Below are 23,152 nucleotides of genomic sequence, written 5' to 3'. Positions count from 1 at the left end.
ACAAAGGTAGGTACGCCGAGTGCATTCATTCCTTACGCTCCGTGAAGGCGGTGAGTAAACGGACACACTTTAGTGTGGAGTGTTTTTAACTTAATAGTAATATATCAATATGTTCTAAAAATTTAAAAGAAATAAAAACTCTGTGAAATATTTAGAAGACTAATAATGATAATAATAATAATAATAATATAATAATAATAATAATAATAATAATAATAATAATAATAATAATAATATAATAATAATGAAATATATGATAATAATAATAATAATAATAATAATAATAATAATAATATAATATAAAATAATAATAATAATAATAATAATAATAATAAATAATAATAATAATAATAATAATAATAATAATAATGATAAAGCCTATAACAGTTGCATATTATTTATTAGAGAGGAATCAGAGATCTATACCGTTTGGAGTTAGCTTTCAAACGGTCTTGAAAACCTTTGAATTGATAAAGCTAGTATAGTAGTCATTTAGAGCTTCATGGCCCACAGAGCCGGAGCTTTCTGTAGCTTTAAAACACTCTTTCAATGGCAAAACAAATTTATTCGTAATTAATAAACTTTCTGTAGCTTAAAAAATATTTTTTTTAGCGTATTCTAAGAAAACAAGTATTTTTTTTCATTTTTGGACAGAAAAAAAATACTTCAGATATTGATTAATTAAAATGACACTCAACTTGTTGACAAATTTGTGGTCATTTGATTCAATCAACAGATTATTGAAGTAAAATCTGTTTTGTGAACATTCTAAAAATATAGAAAAAACCCGTGTTTGCTAGATTAACCATAATTTTTTGCTTCTTGTCTAAAATTTGTGGTTTCCTATAATAATTTATCCAGGCACTGCATTTTCTTTCAGTTGACAGCAAGCCTTTTTGTGGAGTCCAAAGTTCAGCAAGACCGTGTCTTGTCTTGTAACAAAATCAAGCCAAATTGAGCCAGGCCAGCGGCGTAAAGTGACAATGATTGCCAAATTAATTTCTGGTCCCGGCCTTATTGTTTTATAATATTTACATATTACCCAACTTGAATGAACAGTACCTCGGCATAGGCAGAGACATATATTTTAACAGTGTTTGTTGGTAGAAAAAAAATGATAATAATAATAGGCGATCTGCACTGTGCTAAATGAAAACTTGATCTGCTGAAGGAAGACATATTATAGCTCTGTAAAGCGCATTGAATCCTATTAAATAAATTAATGAGCTATATAAATATCCTTTTAATAAATGCATTTATCTATTCATTAGATATTCTTATGCAGCTCAATTTCTCTCTCTCTCTCTCTCTCTCTCTCTCTCTCTCTCTCTCTCTTTCCACATATAAATGCATATTATATAGGGCTTATGCCAAAGCTTCGAAGCGCATAAAAGATATATCTTCTCTCCTTACTGGCCATTTTCAAGATTTTCTTCAAAACCACCACAAACCAACATAAAATTGAAATAACAAAAGCAGTAATTTCTTTCAACACACATTTTATTTAACGAGCTCTAGATCTACATCACAATGCACAAGAGACTTTTCTGTTAATTTCGTGATGGACAGAAAAAATAAGAATGAGAAATATGTTGGCTGTTGACGATTTTCCTCTAGTTAGGAAGGAAAGGGTCAAAATGCTGTTGATGGATTTTGTTTTCTTCAAATCAAACTACAGCTAAAAAAAAAGCATTGATACATAGTTATTTTGTAATCTATAAGTCTCTCTTTACTCAAACCAGTGTTCTTCTACTCAAAAAGTAATAAATAAAAATGGATATAACAACTTCGAAAAAGAATAAAATATAAAAACAAAAAAAATCTCGTTTCGTGCTCAAAATTCTACTTCAGTCAATCAAATAAAAACTAATAAAAAAAATATAAAACCATTCGACTGCCCTCCGTCTGGATTTTAAGTCTGGATGTTTTTATAATTATTGTTTTTGTAACTGGCTGAAAAATGGTTTTGAGCCCGAAACGTTCAAGATTTGGTATTTTGCTCTTTATTTAGAAGCTGCTATATTCATTTTTGTTCATTATATTTTACAATCCACAACTCGCAGCAGCTTCGTATTACTTCTCTTCCCCCCCCCCCCCCCCCCAGATACTCAAGGAAGATCTAGTCCTAGAACAGGAACCAATCATGGGACACCTTACAGCATTGCTGATTGTTGGGACATCCGTCATAATTTTTGGAAATATCTTGCACATCGTCGGCGTTGCCACCAACTACTGGGTCAGCGGAACATTCCGAGTGCCGAGTCATAGCCATATTGCTGACCTTGACCATAACGCTGGTCTGTGGGAAATGTGTGTGAACTCGGACTGTGACAAGCTGGAAGATGTCAACTCGATATGGGACAGTACGTAAAGATAGTATGCGCTTGGCTAAGAAGCTCATAACATTGCCATCCGGAAGTATAACGCACCAACACACAAAACTATGTGTAACCATGAACGTTTATAGATAGAATGCGCTTAGCCAAGGAGTTCACAACATTGCCATCCGGAAGTATAACGGACCAACACACAAACTCTGTGTAACCATGAACTTTTATAGTCTGGTTAATACAGTTTAGTGAGAACAACTCACAAACGCGGATGGCAAAAACAATAACAAAGGCCTGAGTGACGTCATCTGCATACTATCTATAGTCGGGTTAATACAGTTCAGTGAGCATTACTCATAAATGCGGATGGCAAAATATAATAACAAAGACCTGAGTGACGTCATCTTCGAACTATCTATAGATAGTATCGCTTGGCAAAGAAGCTCACAACATTGCCATCCGGTCTGACGGACCAACACACAAAACTATGTGTAGCCTTAAACGTATTATATTGTCTGGTTAATACAGTTGAGTGAGAATCACTCATGAACATGAATGGCAATAAACATTAACAAAGGCCCGAGCGACGTCAACTTCTAGAACGGAAATAACTTCACTCAGTTCTTTGTTATTGTTTTTAGCCAGCTCTTCTTACAAGTTCTTCTTCTTCTTCTTCTTCTTCTTCTTCTTCTTCTTCTTCTTCTTCTTCTTCTTCTTCTTCGTGTGGAAACCTCCAATATTGTCGAGGATCAATCCACAGTTATCACTTAATTGTATCAACCAGACTATAGATGTTTAAGGTTACACATTGTTTTGTGTGTTGAAACGTTATAGATAGTATGGGCTTGGCTAAGAAGCTCATAACATTGCCATCCGGAAGTATAACGCACCAACACACAAAACTGTGTGTATCCATGAACGTTTATAGTCAGGTTAATACAGTTCAGTGAGCATTACTCTTAAACGCGGATGGCAAAAAACAATAACAAAGACCTGAGTGACGTCATCTTCGAACTATCTATATGCGGCTGGTGGATGTTATATTTTTTTAAATTTATAAATGCACCAAATCAATATAGATAGTATGCGCTTGGCTAAGAAGTTCACAACATTGTCATCCGGAAGTATAACTGACCAACACACAAAACTGTGTGTAACCATGATCGTTTATAGTCTGCTTAATACAGTTCAGTGAGAATTACTCATAACCTCTGAGGGCAAAAAACAATAACAAAGACCTGAGTGAAGTCAACTTTGAACTATCTATAGAGATAATGAAATAACGCCACTCAGCTCTTTGTCATTGAAATTTAGCCAGATTAGTAGTTCTCACTAAATTGTATTAACAGACTATAAACGTTCAAGGTTACACATAATTTTGTGTGTTGGAACGTTATTTCCGGATTGCACATGTGAGTTTTTTTTTGATAAACGCACAAAATCATGATAGAGAGAATGAAATTGACGCCACTCAGCACTTCGCTATTGACTTTAGCCAGCCATTTTTATAAGTAGTTCTCACTAAATTGTATCATTCAGACTGTAAACATTTAAGGTTACACATAGTTTTGTGTGTTGGTACGTTATTTCCTATAGATAGAATGCGCTTGGCCAAGGAGTTCACAACATTGCCATCCGGAAGTTTAACGGACCAACACACAAACTCTGTGTAACAATGAACTTTCATAGTCTGGTTAATACAGTTTAGTGAGAACAACTCACAAACGCGGATGGCAAAAACAATAACAAAGGCCTGAGTGACGTCATCTGCATACTATCTATTGGCGTATGTTGTGAACTTTTTGGCTGAGCGTAAATCATTGATATATTATTTCTTTCATCCTCGTCCTCTCCTGTACAATGTTTTTGTTTTGTGATGCAGCGAGGGTTCAAAGGTGGTCTTCGTAAACTCATGGCCTGACCGTTCCCATCGTAAACTGACCAAAAAATGACGTCAAAAGACAAGTCTTTGGCCACAAAAGAAAACAAATCGTTAGTTGCATTCAACAGTCCAACCAATGGGATCACTTGTTTCCTTGACCACGACAAGAGACAACTCACTAGGCGGTCCACAAACCTAAAAATGACGTGAAGATATGGGTCTTAGTATTAGGCAAAAGTTAACGATGGCTTCGGTTTAAAGTGGAACCGCGTTCTTTGTTATTGTTTTTTGCAATCCATGTTTATGAGTAATAGGCACTTAGATAATCACACCTCTCTGATAGTCTTCATGATGTAAACAACGACAGCGATTGATAAACATAGCGAACTTCATCGGCTTTACTATCGATGGTATAGATAGAACGAATTTGACGTCACTCAGGTCTTTTTTTATTGTTTTTTTTGCCAGTCATTTTTAAATATGGTTCTCACTAAATTGACACCTAGATAACCACTCCCCTCGGACATTCGTCATTATGTAAACTGTGGCAGTGATTGGTAAACATAGCGAACTACACATGTTTTACTTTCGATGACGTGTGTGTAAATAAAATACCCACTATTCTACCGCTCGATGAATAAAGCGAACACAGAAAAACATGTGTAAATTTAAACGTTTGTAACATGATCGAGAAAACAGTGTGATAACTAGTCACCCATTTTGCGGTATATAAACAAGAACAATGATTAGAAGAGGTTGATATCGTTCACATTATTGTTTATAAACTACCACCAATGTTTGTCTGAGCACGTGTTAAAGTATGTCACAAATTCCCTGTTGTGATTGGTGAAATATCAACTGGTTAATGGGAACGATCTATATTCAAGGTTTCGTCCAACCGAGTCATCGATCACATGATATGTTGCTGTCTTACGATTGGATATTTTTAATAAATGTAAACACGCTGCTTTGTTTATGAAAGTTGTACACATACACATGTGTCAAGCTGGACAAAATGACCAATTAACCGGTAGATAACCACGCCTCTCGGACAATCGTCATCAATGGCAGTGATTGGTAGACACAACAATCTAAACACAGGTTTTACTATCGATAGTATGTGTTAAGTAAAATACCCACTGTTCTACCGCTTGATCAGTAGAATCAACACAGAAAATTATGTGTAAACTTAAATATTTTTAATATGATCGAGAAAACCATGTGATATCTAGTCACCCATTTGTCAATATAAAAACAATAACAACGATCAGATGGAGGTCGAATTCGTTCACGTTATTGTTTATAAACAACCAACTTTGTTTGTCCGAGCACGTGTGAAGGTGTGTCACAAATTCCATGTTTTGATTGGTGAAAAATCTACTGGTTAATTGGATTCAGTAGTCTGATGTCACGCCGCTCGGTAACGGCGGCCATCTTGGTTCTAAACCAAGAAAATCATTACTTTTTATTCTTCAAGCTGGCTAGAACTTTTCATATGTCTTGTGACCAGAATGTGTAAAAGTCAAAACATGATCAAATTTATGTTTTTTTTCCTCTGGATACGCTTTTCTGCTCGCCGGAGAAATATTTCATACGGGCGTCCGCCATTGTTCCGGTAGTTTAGAGCCAGTGTTGCTAAGTTACTATGCGTCATTAGGAAGGAAGTGACGTTACGACTATTGAATCCTATTGTGATATTGATTGGCTAGTTCGAAAATTGTGAACACTTTTCACTCTGTGGGTCACTTTTAGCACATTTTGTAATGTGACCAATGACCCCAAGCACATGGAAAGGTAATATAGATCATCCCCATTGTATTAATCAGACTATAAACGTTTAAGGATGTTATGAGTTTTTAAAACCTAAACGCAATGCACCAATAAGTGTGAGTAAAATACCCACTGTTCTAACCGCTTGATCAATATAACCAAAACAGAAAATTTTTTATGAGTTTCTAATATGATCGAGAAAAATCGTGATTCTTAGTCATCCATTTGACTGTATAAAAAGAATAACAATAATCGGAGAGAGGGCAATTTAATTCACGTTATCGTTTATAAATAACTATCTATGTTTGCCCGAGCACATGTGGAGGTGTGTCATAAATTCTATGTTTTGATTGGTAAAAAATATACTGGTTAATTAACCAGTAGATTTTTGACCAATCAAAACATGGAATTTGTGACACACCCTCACACGTGCTCGGACAAACATAGTTGGTTGTTTATAAACAGTGACGTGAATGGAATCGACCCCTCTCTGATCATTGTTATTGTTTTCAGACCGCCAAATGGGTGACTAGTTATCACATGATTATCTTGATCAGATTATAAACGTTTAAGTTTACACATCATTTTCTGTGTTGGTTCTATTGATCAAGCTGTAGAACAGTGGGTATTTTATTAAGCACAAACCATCGATAGTAAAACATGTGTAGTTTGCTGTGTCTACCAATCACTGCCATTGTTTACATTATGACGATTGTCCGAGAGGCGTGGTTATCTACCGAAACCGTATTAACCAGACTATAAACGTTCAAGGTTAAACATTATTTTGTTTGTTGGTTCGTCATATTTCCGTATGTCAATGTTGAGTTTCTTAGCCAAGTGCACAGCCTCTTATAGACTTTAAATCGTCCCGGCCAATAGCCTTCAACAGTTATGACGTCACTTCCCTCGTAATGACGCATAGTAACTGGCTCTAAACTATCGGAACAATGGCGGACGCCCTTATGAAATATTTCTCCGACGAGCATAAAAGTGTATCCAGAGAAGAAAAACATTATAAATATGATCATATTTTGACTTTTATGCATTCTGATCACATGACATGTGAAATGTTCTAGCCAGCATGAAGAATAAAAAGTACCGATTTCCTTTGCTTTGAACCACGCTGCTCGCCGTGTATAGATAGTATGCGCTTGGCTAAGAAGCTCATAACATTGCCATCCGGAAGTATAACGGACCAACACACAAAACTGTGTGTACCCATGAACGCTTATAGTCAGGTTAATACAGTTAAGTGAGCATTACTCATAAACGCGGATGGCAAAAAAAACATCAACGACCTGTGTGACGTCATCTTCGAACTATCTATTGAATCCACTTATCGGATAACCTCAGACGGTGTAGTGGAAGCATGTCTGATCGATAATCAGGAGGTCTGAGGTTCGATCCCCAGTCGAAGCTGGCTGTTTTCTTTTTCTTGTTTTTTTTCCGCTCTGCTTTGTCTGGCGCCTTTTCTCACACACATTTTCAGATCTTTAAATTTATTTCTGCCTTATAGACCCTACTCTGAATAATAATAAAAAGATATCACATTTTAAATAATCTTGGTCCGTAAAACTCGTCCTTTAAATGACTTCGCGAAGTCCCAGTTTTGAAAGTTTTACCAAAATAAGGGTCATATAAATCGATCTATATTTGAAGGACGAGTTTTCTGGCCACCTTCTTACTTACTTACTTACTTATCCGAACCAGCGACCACCGGAGCTCTAGCCCTTCGGTCTTGTGCTATGACGTAGAAGTTAGACGTCTTTTGTAGTTGTTCCAAGTGACTATAAAGTGTGTTACTTGGATTTGGTGGGAGGAATGTGCATCTCAGGTCTTCAAGAGGTTGACATTCAAGCAAGTGGTGTGTTACTGTTTCATTGGGGTGTTGACTTAAGGGGCAGGAAGGGGATGTGTCTTTTGTAATTTTGCTTAAATGGTTGTTGAGCGGTATGTGTTGGCCACCTTCTTAAACACTATTTAAAAAAAAAACAACAGAGTACGGAAGTTAACTCGTTAAAGGCTTCGAACTGAAGGGTACACACCATTAACATCTCTAATAGATAATAATAGTACACACTCAAAGGCTCCAGCCGCTGGATAAGAGACAGCACCAGTCCATCATAGAGCTGGAAAGTTACATAAAGAAATATAAAATGAAAGCTTAGGCTGCAAACCGAGTGCATCCATTTTACTTTCAGATCCGTTTTGCTCTCAGTATGACCTTTTCTCTAAGTCGGTCTCTTGTTTTATCATAGCAAAGTGAGTGACCCCTCTCGTTTTCAATGGAGATGATCTATATTACCTTTCCGTGTGCTCGAGGTCATCGGTCACATTGTAAAATGTGTAGTTCAAAGTGATCCATGTGGTGAAAACTATTCACATTTTTGAAATATCTAATATCACGATTGGTCATTTTGTTCAGCTTGACACACATGGGTATGTTTACAACGTTCATGAAAAAGCCAGCGTGCTTACATTTGATAATAAATATTCAATCGTTGGACAGCAACAACATGTGATTGATGACTCGGTTGGACGAGAACCTGAATATGGATAGGTCGATCCCATTGCCGAACCGAATATAAACCAAACGCGAAACTTTTATCTCGGAATGAAAATGTCCTTCAGTTTTCTACCATCAAGTGAAACAACATACGTAGTTTCTTTGTTATTGTTTTAAGGCACATTTTGTATGACTAGTTCTAACTAGATAAATGAATGAATAGTAATATAAACCTTTTAGGTTACACGTGTTTGTGTGTTGGAATGTTTCATATGTTTGTTGCCAGTAAATTACATAACTTTTATATAGCTTCTGTGACACACTGGCTATTCACGAGCTGGAATCGAACGGAGACGAAAATGAATGCAATCAGTTTAGGGCCTTAGCTTGTCCTTTTTTCCATTCGCCCCCTCTTCATATCTGTTTTACTCTGAAAAAAAAAATAGCCATTAAAAATACTTCGGCCTGAAAATTCGTCCTTTTAATATTGATTGATTAAAATGGCCCTCATTATTGCCAAATACTCTCAAACATGGGAAGACCCAGGTTTGACAGTTTTTGAAAAGATTTCAAGTTGAAGGTAATGTTTATTTTACTTTTAATTAGCTACGTATTTTCATCAATTAGTTCATGAGAGTGTATAAATCTGTGCTAATATAACGATGTATGGTGTATAACATTATGATAATTTCCATTCAGGATCAATAAAGTGTATCTTATCTTATCTTATCTTAATCTTAATCGATTTATATCTGAGTTACAAGGTTTTTTGTTTGCAGAAACTATTTTTTTGTTTTTAATCTGACTAGACTATTCCACGGAGTTTGAGGCAACTCGAGCAATGATGATTATAGGATTGTTGTTTGGTTTGGCTGGTGGTTTGCTGGCTATTGCGTTGGTGATATGTGTCCTCATTGGCAAGACAGCACACCGTTCGTTGTGTGTAGGGTGTATCGGATGTATTTCGGCTGCTTGTGAGTATATCATGCACCGCTACTACCACCATCACTTCCACACCACCACTTCTATCTATCTATCTATCATCATCATCATCATCATCATCATCATCATCATCATCATCATCATCATCATCATCATCATCATCATCATCATCATCACATAATAATAATAATCATCATCATCAATATCATAATCATCATCATCATCATAATAACCGCCACCAACACCACCACCACCACCACCACAACCACCACCACTGTCACCATCAATCACTCCCACCACCTTCACCAACATCATCATCATTAAAAAAAAAACACTTTCTCTTCCTTTTCTTCCCGCCCCCCCCCCCCTCCTCCCACCGCTCAAGTCATCTTTATCCTCATCGGTCTCATCATCTACGGGGTTGAAATCTATGACGACTATTTCTCGGATTACGACATCGACTACTCCTATGCTTTGTGCATTGTGGCTGGAATCCTTTTGCCTTTTGGAGCAGTCCTGATCTTTGCTGGGTGCATGACTAAAGAATAGGAAAGCCTCTCAAGAACAGCATTTAGACATGATCTGATTAAAGCAAAGGAAAAACAAAACAACAACATAAACAAAAAAAAAAAAAAAAAAAATAATCCCACAAACCCCCCCCCCCAAAAAAAAAAAAAAACAAACAAAAACAAAAGCAAAAACAAAAACAAACAAACACATACACAATTTAAATATGTAAAAGAATGTTTAGGTAATTAATTTTTTTCTCTGTCGCAGTAGCAAAAGAATGATGAAAATAAATAATTGATGCAAATCGATTCTACTCTGCTATTATACAAACCTTTTCGTTTTCTCCATTTGGACAGAATGGATTTCGATTTTTGAAAAAAAATTGAGCTTTTATATCTAGTGCAATATCCGCTAAACGTGCTCAAAGCGCGTTGCAAGGGGTCCCTTCCCTTGCCTACAGCAACACTTAATATGGAGGACGAGACATGACGCCTGTTAGGCGATATTACATTCTTTTTTCGGACAGAGACAACGCTGTTAACGGCCAGGTACTCATTTTGAACCTGAGTACGGTGAGAGAATGTGAGTAAAGAGCCTGTTCCAAGGACTCAACTATGCGCCGAGCGAGGCTCGAACCCAGGACCTTCCGATCCGAAATGGGGTGTCATACCACGAGACCACATAGCTGCACTAGTCACACTATCACAATTTTCCAATTTCTCGAGTCTTTAGTTACATTGCAAAATGTGCTCAAAGTGATTACATGATAAAAAGTGTTCAGAGTTTTTGAACTATCCAACATCACAATTGATGCTGTGCGTTTAGCCAAAAAGGTTCACAACGTACGCCAGCCGGATATAACATACCATCACATAAAACTATGTGTGACCTTGAATGTTTATTGTCTGATTGATAGAATTTAGTAAGAACTACTCATACAAAGGGTGGCCAAAAACAATAACAAAGAGCTGAGTGAACTCAACATCGTTCCTTCTATAGGTAATGTTATTTAGCTTGACGAATAAACAAAGCGTTCAGCAAATCACCAACAAATCATCTGATCGATGACTCGGTTGGAAGAAAACCGGTATATACAGCGAGCTCTCATTGGGGACACGCGGGTGAGCTCATACTTTTTTCAAGAATCGTATCAGCGCACAATATCACTCTTTTGTGCTAAACTGTTAATGATAAAATTGATCTTTGAATATATATATATATATATATATATGCATACATACACACACACACACACACACACATATATATATATATGTATATATTTTTGTATTTTAAATAATTGGCTTCCTAGTGACGTTATCAAAACCTTATATATAGCGGGGTTGTTTCATTAAGGGGCGGTTTGGGTCTTTTCTAAAATGAAATTTACTTACCTATATTGGGCGGTTTAATCATTCTGTATCATCAGTATAAGTTTTAAAAAAAACAACATTTTTGGTGAAAAATATACATTATTTGTGCTGATACTCGATTTGCTACGTTATTTTCTTCCTAATAATCAGACCCAAACCGCCCCTTAAGGTGGACTTGCTGCAACAACCTAGCACTAGTGAACACTTGAAAGTAGGATAGGGCAGTTTAAATTTCTTCCATGGTGAGATCTTGCCAAACAGATGGTCCACCGAGGGGTTTTCTTTAATACCCTTTACGTTCACCAGCCCAAGGCACTGAACTGATTTCTATATGAGGGTACCTATAGGACATAGTTTACGCAATAAAACCTACAACAATTGCTGAGTTAGAGCAATCATTGAACGCGAATGAAGGTAAATACCAAAGGAATACTATCTTGTTAATATTCAGAAAAGTGTGTGGAGCAGGCACTCATGTTGATAATAACAAGTAATGAAGTGAGTAGGAAAGTGCCAGAAGACAACAGCTCATACGGTAGAGTCACGATCTCCCCGGCCAGGCGGAGTTGTCGTACCAATAAGGTCGCGGGTTTGAGCCCCCATCGCCGCTGCGAAGTTTTTATTGTCTGTTGTCTTCTGGCACTTTCCTACTCAATTCATTTCTTGATAATATTGTGCGTTTCCGTTGCTTTGATTGCAATGTAACAAAATGTACATCAGTTTGAGAACAAGCGGTGATAAAAACGATAGAATGATGTTCGTTAATTCTTACACTTGTCGAAATTTAAACAAATAATAATAAACAGCTGGTTTACAATTATTTAGAGTATGTATACATTTGGGGGGGGGGGAGGTATCTATTGGACACCCTAAGCACCTCGATGACCACCAAGAAGTGAGTTGCGAGAAATATTTAGAATACCTGAGATCCATCGCAACAGACCGAAATGAGTGGAAAGAACTCGCTCAACAAATCAGAGAAGCCACCAAAGCGTTCCAGTCCGAAGATTAGGAGGCGATCGGCAATAAGCAAAGTAAGGCTGTAAACTGAGTGCCTTCGTTTTGGTCTCCTCTTCGTGAATAACCAGTAGCTCTATGTCATAAACACATGAAATGAGTTTTTGAAAAGTTAGCTCAGGATAGAGAAGGATGGAAACTGTTTGCCTGTGGCCTATACCCTGACCCAGGCCAGGGTGAAAAAGGCAATGATGATGATGACTCACAACAAACACGTGAATCATACCAGCACCAGCAAACAAAACCACGTCTTACCTAAAACGTTTATATTAATTACTATTCAAATATTTATTTAGTAAGAACTAATTATTCAAAGGTGTACTAATAACAGTAACAAAGAAACTCCTTGTGTTGTTTCCCTTTGTTGTAAGGAAACTGAAAGAAATTTTAATTCCGAGATAAAACGTTCGAGTTCGGTTCCTGTTCGGTTTCGCAAATAAAAAACGAGTGAGTTGGCTCACTTTGCTATGATAAAACAAGAGACCGAATGAGAGGAAAGGTCAAATGAAGGGCAAGACGGACCGGAATGGAAAGTGAATGACCTCAGTTTGCAGCAGTAGTAAGTTGGCGTAAGTAGTTGTCAAGGAAAAATGATCCTATTGGTTGAACTATTGAATACAACTCACGGTTTGTTTTCTTTTGTGGTCATAAACTTGCCTTTTGGTCAGTGTCAGGCTATGAGTGTCCGAAGGCTACGCACAGGCTCCACAGGCTTTTGACAGTGGTACTTTCCGAAGATGGTGAATGAGCATAATGAGGGTCTTTAAATAATGTGATTATTCCAAACGGGAGATATAAGAATTTAAGACATAGCTATTGTTGCATGCGTTTATGTGAAATACTATCCTGTTCTGTCCGTAAGATCATTCGTATAAACGTACAAAACTATGTGTAACTTTTAACGTTTATTGATGCAATGCGTTTATTCACAACATCCGCCAGCTGGATATAACGTATCAACGCACAAAAATATGTGTCACCTTGAACGTTTATAGTCTGATTAATATACTGTTGTGAGAGCTATTGACCAAAATAACTGGCGAAAATAAAAACAAAGACCCGAGTGACATAAAATTCGTTCCCTCTATAGTCTGTCAGAGGGATTTAGTGAGAACTGATCACCCAACTGCTGGTCTAAAAACAATAACAAAGAGCCGAGTGACGTCATATTCATTCATTCCATATCCAGTAAATGTCTGTTCGACCAAACGGTCACCTCCTTTGGCATTTGTGATGTTAAATGATATGACACTTGCGGTCCAGGAAGGGTTCGAGTTATGCCCTGAGCGGCGTATAGATAGAATGCGCTTGGCCAAGAGTTCACAACATTGCCATCCGGAAGTATAACGGACCAACACACAAACTCTGTGTAACCATGAACGTTTATAGTCAGGTTAATACAGTTTAGTGAGAACAACTCACAAACGCGGATGGCAAAAACAATAACAAAGGCCTGAGTGACGTCATCTTCGAACTATCTATAGTTGAGTCCTTGGAAAAGACTCCTTACTCAGATTCTCTCACCGTTGTTTCTGTCGGAAATAAATTGTAATATCGACTAAGGCTGTAATCTGAGTGCATTCAATTTCCTCTCCTGTTCGAGAATAAATAGCGTGTCAAAGCGTAGCCATCGTATTGTTAGAGCCTGACTGTGGCCTTCGTAAAGTTATGGCCTGACACTGACCAAAAATGACGTCAAAATGCCAGTCTTTGCCACAAAAGAAAACAAATCGTGAATTGTATTCAATAGTTCAACCAATGAAATAACTTGTTTCCATGGGCTCTACTTACGACAACTCACTTGGCGGTGCAAAAGCCAAATAATGACGTCAAACTGCCAGTCCTTTTGGATTTCAGTGTCAGGCTATAACATAACGATGGCTTCGGCCTGACACTGAAACCGAAAAGGACTGGCTGTTTGACGTCATTATGTTTGTGTAGCGTCTTGTGAGTTGTCGTTAGTAGAGCTCAAGGAAACACGTTATTTTATTGGTTGAACTATTGAATACAACTCACAATTTTTTGTTTTCTTTGTTGGCAAAAGACTGGCATTTTGACAACATTTTTTATCAGTGTTAGGCTTTAACTTTACGATGGCTACGGTCAAAGACGCTATAGATAGAATGCGCTTGGCCAAGGAGTTCACAACATTGCCATCCGGAAGTATAATGGACCAACACACAAACTCTGTGTAACCATGAACTTTTATAGTCTGGTTAATACAGTTTAGTGAGAACAACTCACAAACGCAGATGGCAAAAACAATAACAAAGGCCTGAGTGACGTCATCTGCATACTATCTATATATATAGTTCGAAGATGACGTCACTCAGGTCTTTGTTATTGATTTTTTGCCATCCGCGTTTATGAGTAATGCTCACTGAATTGTATTAACCTGACTATAAACGTTCATGGATACACACAGTTTTGTGTGTTGGTCCGTTATAGTTCCGGATGGCAATGTTATGAGCTTCTTAGACAAACGCATACTATCTATACATTTCTGTACTTTACTCACAACAAACACATGAAACATACAAGCAAATAAAACTCCGTGTAACCAAAGAGTGTGTAGGGTAACGTAGTTACCAAGAGCTCTCACTTCTCTTAACCGCAATGCTATTGTCGCATGCCAGGCCAGACAGCGAGGTGGGTGTGCTCCGCGTGTATCATGCGCGCTAGGCTTACTGATACAATGAAGAAAATACGAGTAGAAGACGGAAGATGCTTGGCTTCACCAAAAGCGGGAAGTGAGAGCTCTTGGTAACATAACAATCGTTACCTACACGCTCTTTGGTGTAACCTAAAACGTTTATATTACTATAGATAGAACGAAGATGACGTCACTCAAGCCTGAGTTATGGTGTTTTGCCATCCGCATTTGTGAGTGATTCTCACTAAACTGTATTAACTAGACTATAAAAGCTCATGGTTACACATAGTTTTGTGTGTTGGTCCGTTATACTTCCGGATGGCAATGTTGTGAACGTCATAGCCAAGCGCACACTATCTATTCAAACATTTATTTAGTGGGAACTGATCATCCAAAGGTGTTCTAAAAACAAAAACAGATGAAACTCCGTGTGTTGTTTCACTTTGCTGGTAGGAAATTGAAAGAAATTTTAATTCCAAGATAAAACGTTCGCGTTCGATTCATGTACGGTTCGGCAACGAAAACGAGTGAGTTGCACTCATTTTATTATGATAAAACAAAATACCGTCTCAGAGGAAAGGTCAAATGGAGGGCAAGACGGACCGGAATGGAAATAGGATTCAATAGATAGTATGCAGATGACGTCACTCGGGCCTTTGTTATTGTTTTTGCCATCCGCGTTTGTGAGTTGTTCTCACTAAACTGTATTAACCAGACTATAAAAGTTCATGATTACACAGAGTTTGTGTGTTGGTCCGTTATACTTCCGGATGGCAATGTTGTGAACTCCTTGGCCAAGCGCATTCTATCTATAGTCGTAACATCACTTCCTTCCTAATGACGCATCGTAACTTAGTAACACTGGCTCTAAACTATCGGAACAATGGCGGACGCCCGTATGAAATATTTCTCCGGCGAGCATAAAAGCGTATCCAGAGGGGAAAAAAAAACATAAATTTGATCATGTTTTGACTTTTACACATTCTGATCACAAGGCATATGAAAAGGTAGCCAGCTTGAAGAATAGAAAGTAATGATTTTCTTTGTTTAGAACCAAGATGGCCGCCGTTGCGGCGTGACATCAGACTACTGAATCCAATTGAATACACTCAGTTTACGTCATGTCGTCTCGTCCATTGTGATATCCATTGTGAATCTTGGCAAACACTTATATTTATAGATAGTATGCACTTGGCTAAGAAGTTCACAACATTGCCATCCGGAAGTAAAACTGGCCAACACACAAAACTGTGTGTTACCTTGGAGGTTTGTAGTCTGGTTAATACAGTTTAGTGAGAAGCGGATGGCAAAAAACAATAACAAAGACATGAGTGACGTCATCTTCGAACTATCTATAAGTGCACAAGTTATACTCAAGTTTCCTCTACCGAGATGCTGAGCATTGTTCAAAATTAACACAGAAGATTGCGACTTTTTGATCTTGTGGTAAGCCCCGAACCTGTATGGGCCTTGGTTCGAATTTTGCTATAGATAAAATGCGCTTGGCCAAGGAGTTCACAACATTGCCACCTGGAAGTATAACGGATCAACACACAAACTCTTTGTAACCATGAACTTTTATAGTCTGGTTAATACAGTTTAGTGAGAACAACTCACAAACGCGGATGGCAAAAACAATAACAAAGGCCCGAATAACGTCATCTTCGAACTATCTATAGATAGTATGCAGATGACGTCACTCAGGTCTTTGTTATTGTTTTTTGACTCCGCGTGTATGAGTAATGCTCACTGAACTGTATTAACCCGACTATAAACGTTCATGGTTACACAGAGTTTGTGTGTTGGTCCGTTATACTTCCGGATGGCAATGTTGTGAACTCCTTGGCCAAGCGCATTCTATCTATAGGCAGCGGAAATTCATTCTATCTTTCTCTTTTGGTGGATACAGTTTTATCCATGCAGCTTTGGGAGTACTGGAAAAAATTCCGGATTGAGATAAAAATGCGTTATACCTGTGTGGGACTAGAAGGGGAAGGATCAGAGATGACAAAAATGAAAATATATAAAGACAAAACCCCCCCCCCCCCCAAAAAAAAAAAAAAAAAAAAAAAAAAAAAAACCAAAAAAAAAAAAAAAAAAAAAAAAAAAAAGAAAACAACCCACAAAACAAAACAACAACAGCAGCAACAGAAACAAAACAGAAGATTAACGACCTTCTTGTCATTCTCAAAGGGAAAGCAAGACAAGTAAGCATACTGAACATGTAAGCTGCCTGTTAGGCGCTTATTAAATTCTAAAATTTATTCGGACAGAAACAAAGCTGATACATATTATCCAAGATTTCATTTTACACTTGAGTACGGAGAGACAAAATGTGAGTAAATAGTCTTTCCTAAATAAATATTTAAAATATAAAATATAATTCCCTTTATTCACCCCACAGGGAAATTTTGTCTCTAGGGTCTATCCCAAGGGAAGACTGGAATAACCCAGGCGTCATCCATAGTGCAGCGCCGCAAATTGAGCTACGGAGAGGTGACTTGCTCAAGGCCACACAGAGCAGCGGCGGGTGATCAAAACTCGGTGCCTTTCGGGTACGAAGCAAAGGCCGTACTGATGAGCCACGCTGCCCTCTTAAACGTCAGTATGTGATCCACCGTCTCAAAATGGTCTTGTATTGCGCGAGGTGGATGCCATCAAAGAGTGAATTAAAACTTCAAATGAACAGAAATAGGACATTTTTGGTTTATTTACTTTTTGGAACTGTATTTATTCTACTCATTTCAACAAATAAACTTTATTGATCTATCATATTTTTACTTATAAATTTAGTTCCAGAATCGATTCCAGTTCGACATAATACCGCTTAGAGACGGTGGGTCGCATATTCCACCCCCCCCCACCCCATGCTAAGATTCAGGATCCAATTGAATTGTATTTTTTTGAGCTTTTATATAGCGTAATATCCACTAAAAGTGCTCAAAGCGCTTTACACGGGTCCCTGGTTACCAGCAACACTTAACATGTAGGACGAGACATGACACCTGTTAGGCGATATTACAATTTTTTTAATAGACCGAGACAACGCTCTTAACGGCCAGGTACTCATTCTATACCTGAGTACGATGAGAAAATGTGAGTAAAGAGCCTTTTCCAAGGACTCAACTATGCGCCGAGCGAGGCTCGAACCCAGGACCTTCTGATCTGAAAGCGAGTGTCATACCACTAGACCACATAGCCACATTATTTTATTTGCAATAAGTCTACACGTCGGATTTAACCCTTCGACTTCGTTTTTTTTAATAACCTCAATAAATGCCAGCATCTAAAATTTTCACAACAACAACAAAAAAGACAAGCTACTTATATTTAGATAATACAATATTTTATTTAAATTTAATTTAGTAAAAGCAAAGGGTCTCAATATACATAAGACGTTTTTAGTAAAGTTGACAATATGAATCCGAATTCATTTTAAAAAATTGGTCACTTCATTAAATTTGTCAGATTATAATGTAAGGTCGTGTTTTAATCTTTTATTAGCATTAACAAAGATAATGACGACGATAATAATAATAATAATAATAATAATAATAATAATAATAATAATACTACTAATAATAATAATAATAACAATAATAATAATAATAATGCTGAAAACTTATATAGCGCTATAACTCCGAGACACCAGACTCTAAGCGCTTAAATTACAAATTACTTTGGCTGAAACATACTCATTCACACACACAAGCACACACACACACACACATACACACACACACAATACAACACACAACACAAACCAAACCTATCTTGCTTCTCATACCATCTACTAAAATCGAAACAAATATGTTTTAAGCGAACGTTTAAAAATAGACAAAGATTCTTTTTCACGAATGCTCTGCGGTAAGGCGTTCCAAATAGAGGGTCCGAAATGAGAAAAGGATCTCATTCCAGCATTTTTCCGAATTCGAGGGACAACTAGTTTTGTGGAATCACTGGCCGAACGTAAGGGGCGGGGTTTTGAATATCTTTCAATTAGTTCTGAAAGGTAGGAAGGGGCAGTACCTTCAAGACAACGATACACTAAAACACAAGCTTTGAATTTAATTCTTTTCTCAACAGGCAGCCAATGCAGGTCATGAAGTAGAGGTCCGGCAGAGTCGCACCTACGCTTCATAAATACTAGTCTGGCAGCGCTGTTTTGGACAATCTGAAGACGTTTCAGATTGTATTGCGAAACGCCAAACAACAGAGCATTACAATAATCCAATTTCGATAGTACGAGGGACACAACCAGGTGCTTGGTCACATCCTCAGATATGAACCGTCTAATGGAAGCAATCTTTTTTAGTTGGAAAAAGAGAGATCTAACCAAATTATTAACCTGATGCTCCATCGACAGTCCAGAGTCTAAGAATGTGCCAAGGTTTTTCACTTTGTCAACAATTTGAATAGAGGCATCCCCCAACTTCAAATCTGTTTCACTTTTCTACTTCCTGTTCCCCACATACAGCACCTCCGTCTTATCATCATTCAGTTTCAGTCTGTTCTCATTCATCCATTTCTTAACACTTTGGATACAATTTTTACTATTGGCTGATACTTCTTGTAAATTTCTCATATTGGAAACGCAGTACAATTGCGTATCATCAGCGTATTGATGGTAAGACAGACCAAAACTTCTGATGATTTTAGACAGAGGGCCAACGTACAAAACAAAAAGAACGGGTCCAAGTACTGAACCCTGGGGAACCCCACAATCAAGAAAGATTTCCTCCGATCTATATTCATCCACCGTAATAATCTGTTTACGATTAAACAAATATGACCTAAACCAATCAAGCGCTGCACCAGACACGCCATAAGTAATTTCAAGACGTTTGAGAAGAAGGTTGTGATCAATAGTATCAAAAGCAGACGATAGGTCAAGCAAATTCAGCAAAGAACATGAACCATTGTCTATAACAGAGAGGAGATCATTAACAACCCTAACAAGTGCGGTTTCCGTCGAATGATGTTGCCTATAAGCAGACTGAAATTTTTCTTCAAGACAATTATTTTTAAGATGAGACAGTAATTGTTTCAAAACAAGCTTTTCTAAGATCTTAGAGAGAAAAGGAAGATTAGAGACAGGGCGATAGTTTTTTAAGTTCTCTTTATCGAGATCAGGTTTTTTCAAAAGGGGTTTGACATGAGCAACTTTGTAAATGTCTGGTACAGCACCTGACTGCAACGAATTATTAACAATACATGTAAATGGTGTTAAAATTACATCAATGCATTTTTTTAAAATGGCAGTATTTAAGGGGTCTAAATCACAACTTTTAGTTGGAGACGACATAATGCAATCACGTAAGTCAGCTTCAGTAATCTTTGAAAAATGTGTTAACGAATCACCATGAAACTTGTCAAATGTTGTAGACAATAGTAATAATAATAATAATAATAATAATAATAATAATAATAATAATAATAATAATAATAGTAATAATAATAATAATAATAATAATAATAATAATAATAATAATAATAATAATAATAATAATAATAATGATAATAATAATAATAGTAATAATAATAATAATAATAATAATAATAATAATAATAATAATATAATAATAATAATAATAATAATAATGATGATCATGATGATGATGATGATGATGATGATGATGATGATGATGATGATCATGATGATGATCATGATGATGATAATATAATATGATAATAAATAATAATAATAATAATAATAATAATAATAATAATAATAATAATAATAATAATAATAATAATAATGATAATAATAATAATGATAATAATAATAATAATAATAATAATATAATAATAATAATAATAATAATAATAATAATAATAATAATAATAATAATAATAATAATAATAATAATAATAATAAATAATAATAATAAAAATGACAAATGATGGTATTTTTCTCTGAATGATGGAAATGTGACATAGCAGGTTTTTTCAAAGTCAACTCCTAATGTGTCCCCATCGCCTCAAATCTGTATTATGGCCAGGTGATTCGGACCGTAGCAACCTTTAACTTATAGATAGTATGCACTTGGCTAAGAAGCTCACAACATTGCCATCCGGAAGTACAACGGACCAACACACAAAACTCTGTGTAACCATGGACTTTTATATTTTCTGGTTAATACATTTTCAGTGAGAAGTACTCATAAACGTGGATAGCAAAAAACAATAACAAAGACCTGAGTGACGTCATCTTCGTTCTGGCTATAGCCTGACACAAGAACTTTCTAGGACTTAAATTTTGACGACATGCTTAGGTTTTTGCTGCGTCTAGTGGGTTGTTGTTAGTAGAGCTCGAGGAAAAAGGTGATTCCATTGGTTGAACTATTGAATACAACTCACGCTTTGTTTTCTTTCGCGGCCCACGATTTGTCTTTTGACGTCATTCTTTTGTCAGTGTCAGGCTATAGATAGTATGCAGATGACGTCACTCAGGCCTTTGTTATTGTTTTTGCCATCCGCGTTTGTGAGTTGTTCTCACTAAACTGTATTAACCAGACTATAAAAGTTCATGGTTACACAGAGTTTGTGTGTTGGTCCGTTATACTTCCGGATGGCAATGTTGTGAACTCCTTGGCCAAGCGCATTCTATCTATAAGTTAACGATGGCTACGTTCGGACCCCAAGAAGTGAATTGAGAAATAGAACAATGATCTGAACAAGTGTGTATGAAAGGTGCCAGACACAGCAAAAAAGAAAAATACAAGAAAAAAAAATAATCCCCAAAAATCAGTCTACCTCGACTGGGGATCGAACTTCAGATCTTCTGATTTGCGGGTAGACGTGCTATCAGTTTTTTTTTCTTGTACTTTTCTTTCTTGCTTTGTCTGGCACCTTTGTCTTACACTTGTTCAGATCCTTTATCTTACACCAGCTCCCTAGTGTCTTAATTTGAAATAAAATAATGGCAAATAGAACACTATTATTTTTTGGCAATGAGAGAAATTGTTTTGGTTCTCCACAATAATAGGGAACAGAAATATGATGTAAAAACTGGTTCCAATCTCATTGGAAGTGTAAAACCACTCTTCCTGAGGACTAGATACATGCCTTGTTTAATTCCTCTTTTGGTTTCAGAGTGATGGTATCTTATTTTCTAGTCTGAATAAATGCAGGTCGTCAATAAATTAATGCCGTGCATCCTCGGTCTTTTACGCCCCGTGATATTAAGAATCCGCCTCTGCTGCTAGCAATAATTTTGTCACATTATGATTCAATGTGTAACATATTCATTATTAGTTCGCGGAAGGATTAGTTACATATTAATAATGATAATAAATGGCATTAATATAGCGCTTTACTCCGTTGTCACAGGGTCTAAGCGCTTTACAGTGATATAATAAAACAAAATATATTACGGTAAGACAAGTGTTGATGGAAAAGTGATACGAATTCAATTCAAAACACTTCCAATGAGTTTGGAATCGGAAGAGGTGTGACGTCACGACTTATCTTTCTTATAACAAAGAGAAATTAAAATGTTTGAGTCGATCAATTTCAATTCCCAGTATCTATTTCATCTTGACATACTGTTTTGAGGCGGAAGGTCACAAATGAAATTGGGTTACACTTTATGGTCTCAACTCTGATTATCTTGAGTCTGCATTTAATTATTCCCCCCCCCTCTAGTTCATTCCGTCATAATACCTGATACACGCAATGGGCCACGTGATAAAATTAATGATATTATTACGGAATAATTTGTTCTATTATTGCTGGACAAAAGTGGCGAGAAATACTTCTCCACCCCCCAAAGGGATAATGACTCCTGCCACAATGCTCATCGTGAACGAGTAGCCCAGGTGGTAATCTTGATAATATTCATCATAAATCTCCACACCGTAGATGATGAAGCCAATGAGGATGAAGAGGACTGGGTGAAAAGAAAAAAACGTAAAGAAGATAATAATATACATAGAATGAAGATGACGTCACTCGGGTATTTGTTATTGTTTTTTTGCCATCCATTTTATAATTAATTCTCACCAAACTGTATTAACCAGACTATAAACGTTTAAGGTTACACATTGTTTTGTGTGTTGGTTTGTTGCATTTCCGGATGGCAATGTTGTGAGCTTCTTAGCCAAGCGCATACTATCTATATTTATAGATAGTATGCGTTTGGCTAAGAAGCTTACAACATTGCATTCC

The 23,152-nt window shown here is 36.7% G+C and overlaps 2 protein-coding genes across 2 annotated transcripts in view; one reads left to right on the top strand and one right to left on the bottom strand.

Moving 5' to 3' along the window:
- LOC144976170 (uncharacterized) lies at positions 1-10,074 on the top strand. Its single transcript, XM_078920351.1, has 4 exons — positions 1-50; positions 2,105-2,363; positions 9,298-9,462; positions 9,816-10,074. The coding sequence occupies exons 2-4, from the start codon at positions 2,144-2,146 to the stop codon at positions 9,977-9,979; spliced, it is 549 nt and encodes a 182-aa protein (XP_078776477.1). The 5' UTR covers positions 1-50; positions 2,105-2,143; the 3' UTR covers positions 9,980-10,074.
- A 10,813-nt stretch (positions 10,075-20,887) lies between these two features.
- The window catches only part of LOC144976169 (uncharacterized), a 13,359-nt gene continuing 11,094 nt past the window's right edge, over positions 20,888-23,152 (bottom strand). The window contains exon 4 of the mRNA XM_078920350.1: positions 20,888-22,874. Coding sequence (XP_078776476.1) covers positions 22,711-22,874 — 164 coding nt within the window. The 3' untranslated portion in view covers positions 20,888-22,710. The remainder of the gene's footprint in view (positions 22,875-23,152) is intronic.

Source organism: Berghia stephanieae, chromosome 7 (genome assembly GCF_034508935.2).
Source record: "Berghia stephanieae isolate SIO BIC M18660-M18661 chromosome 7, UCSD_Bste_1.3, whole genome shotgun sequence".
NCBI classification, from domain to species: domain Eukaryota; kingdom Metazoa; phylum Mollusca; class Gastropoda; order Nudibranchia; family Aeolidiidae; genus Berghia; species Berghia stephanieae.
Note: the sequence above shows the minus strand (reverse complement) of the source record. Positions and strands in the feature narration are given on the sequence as shown.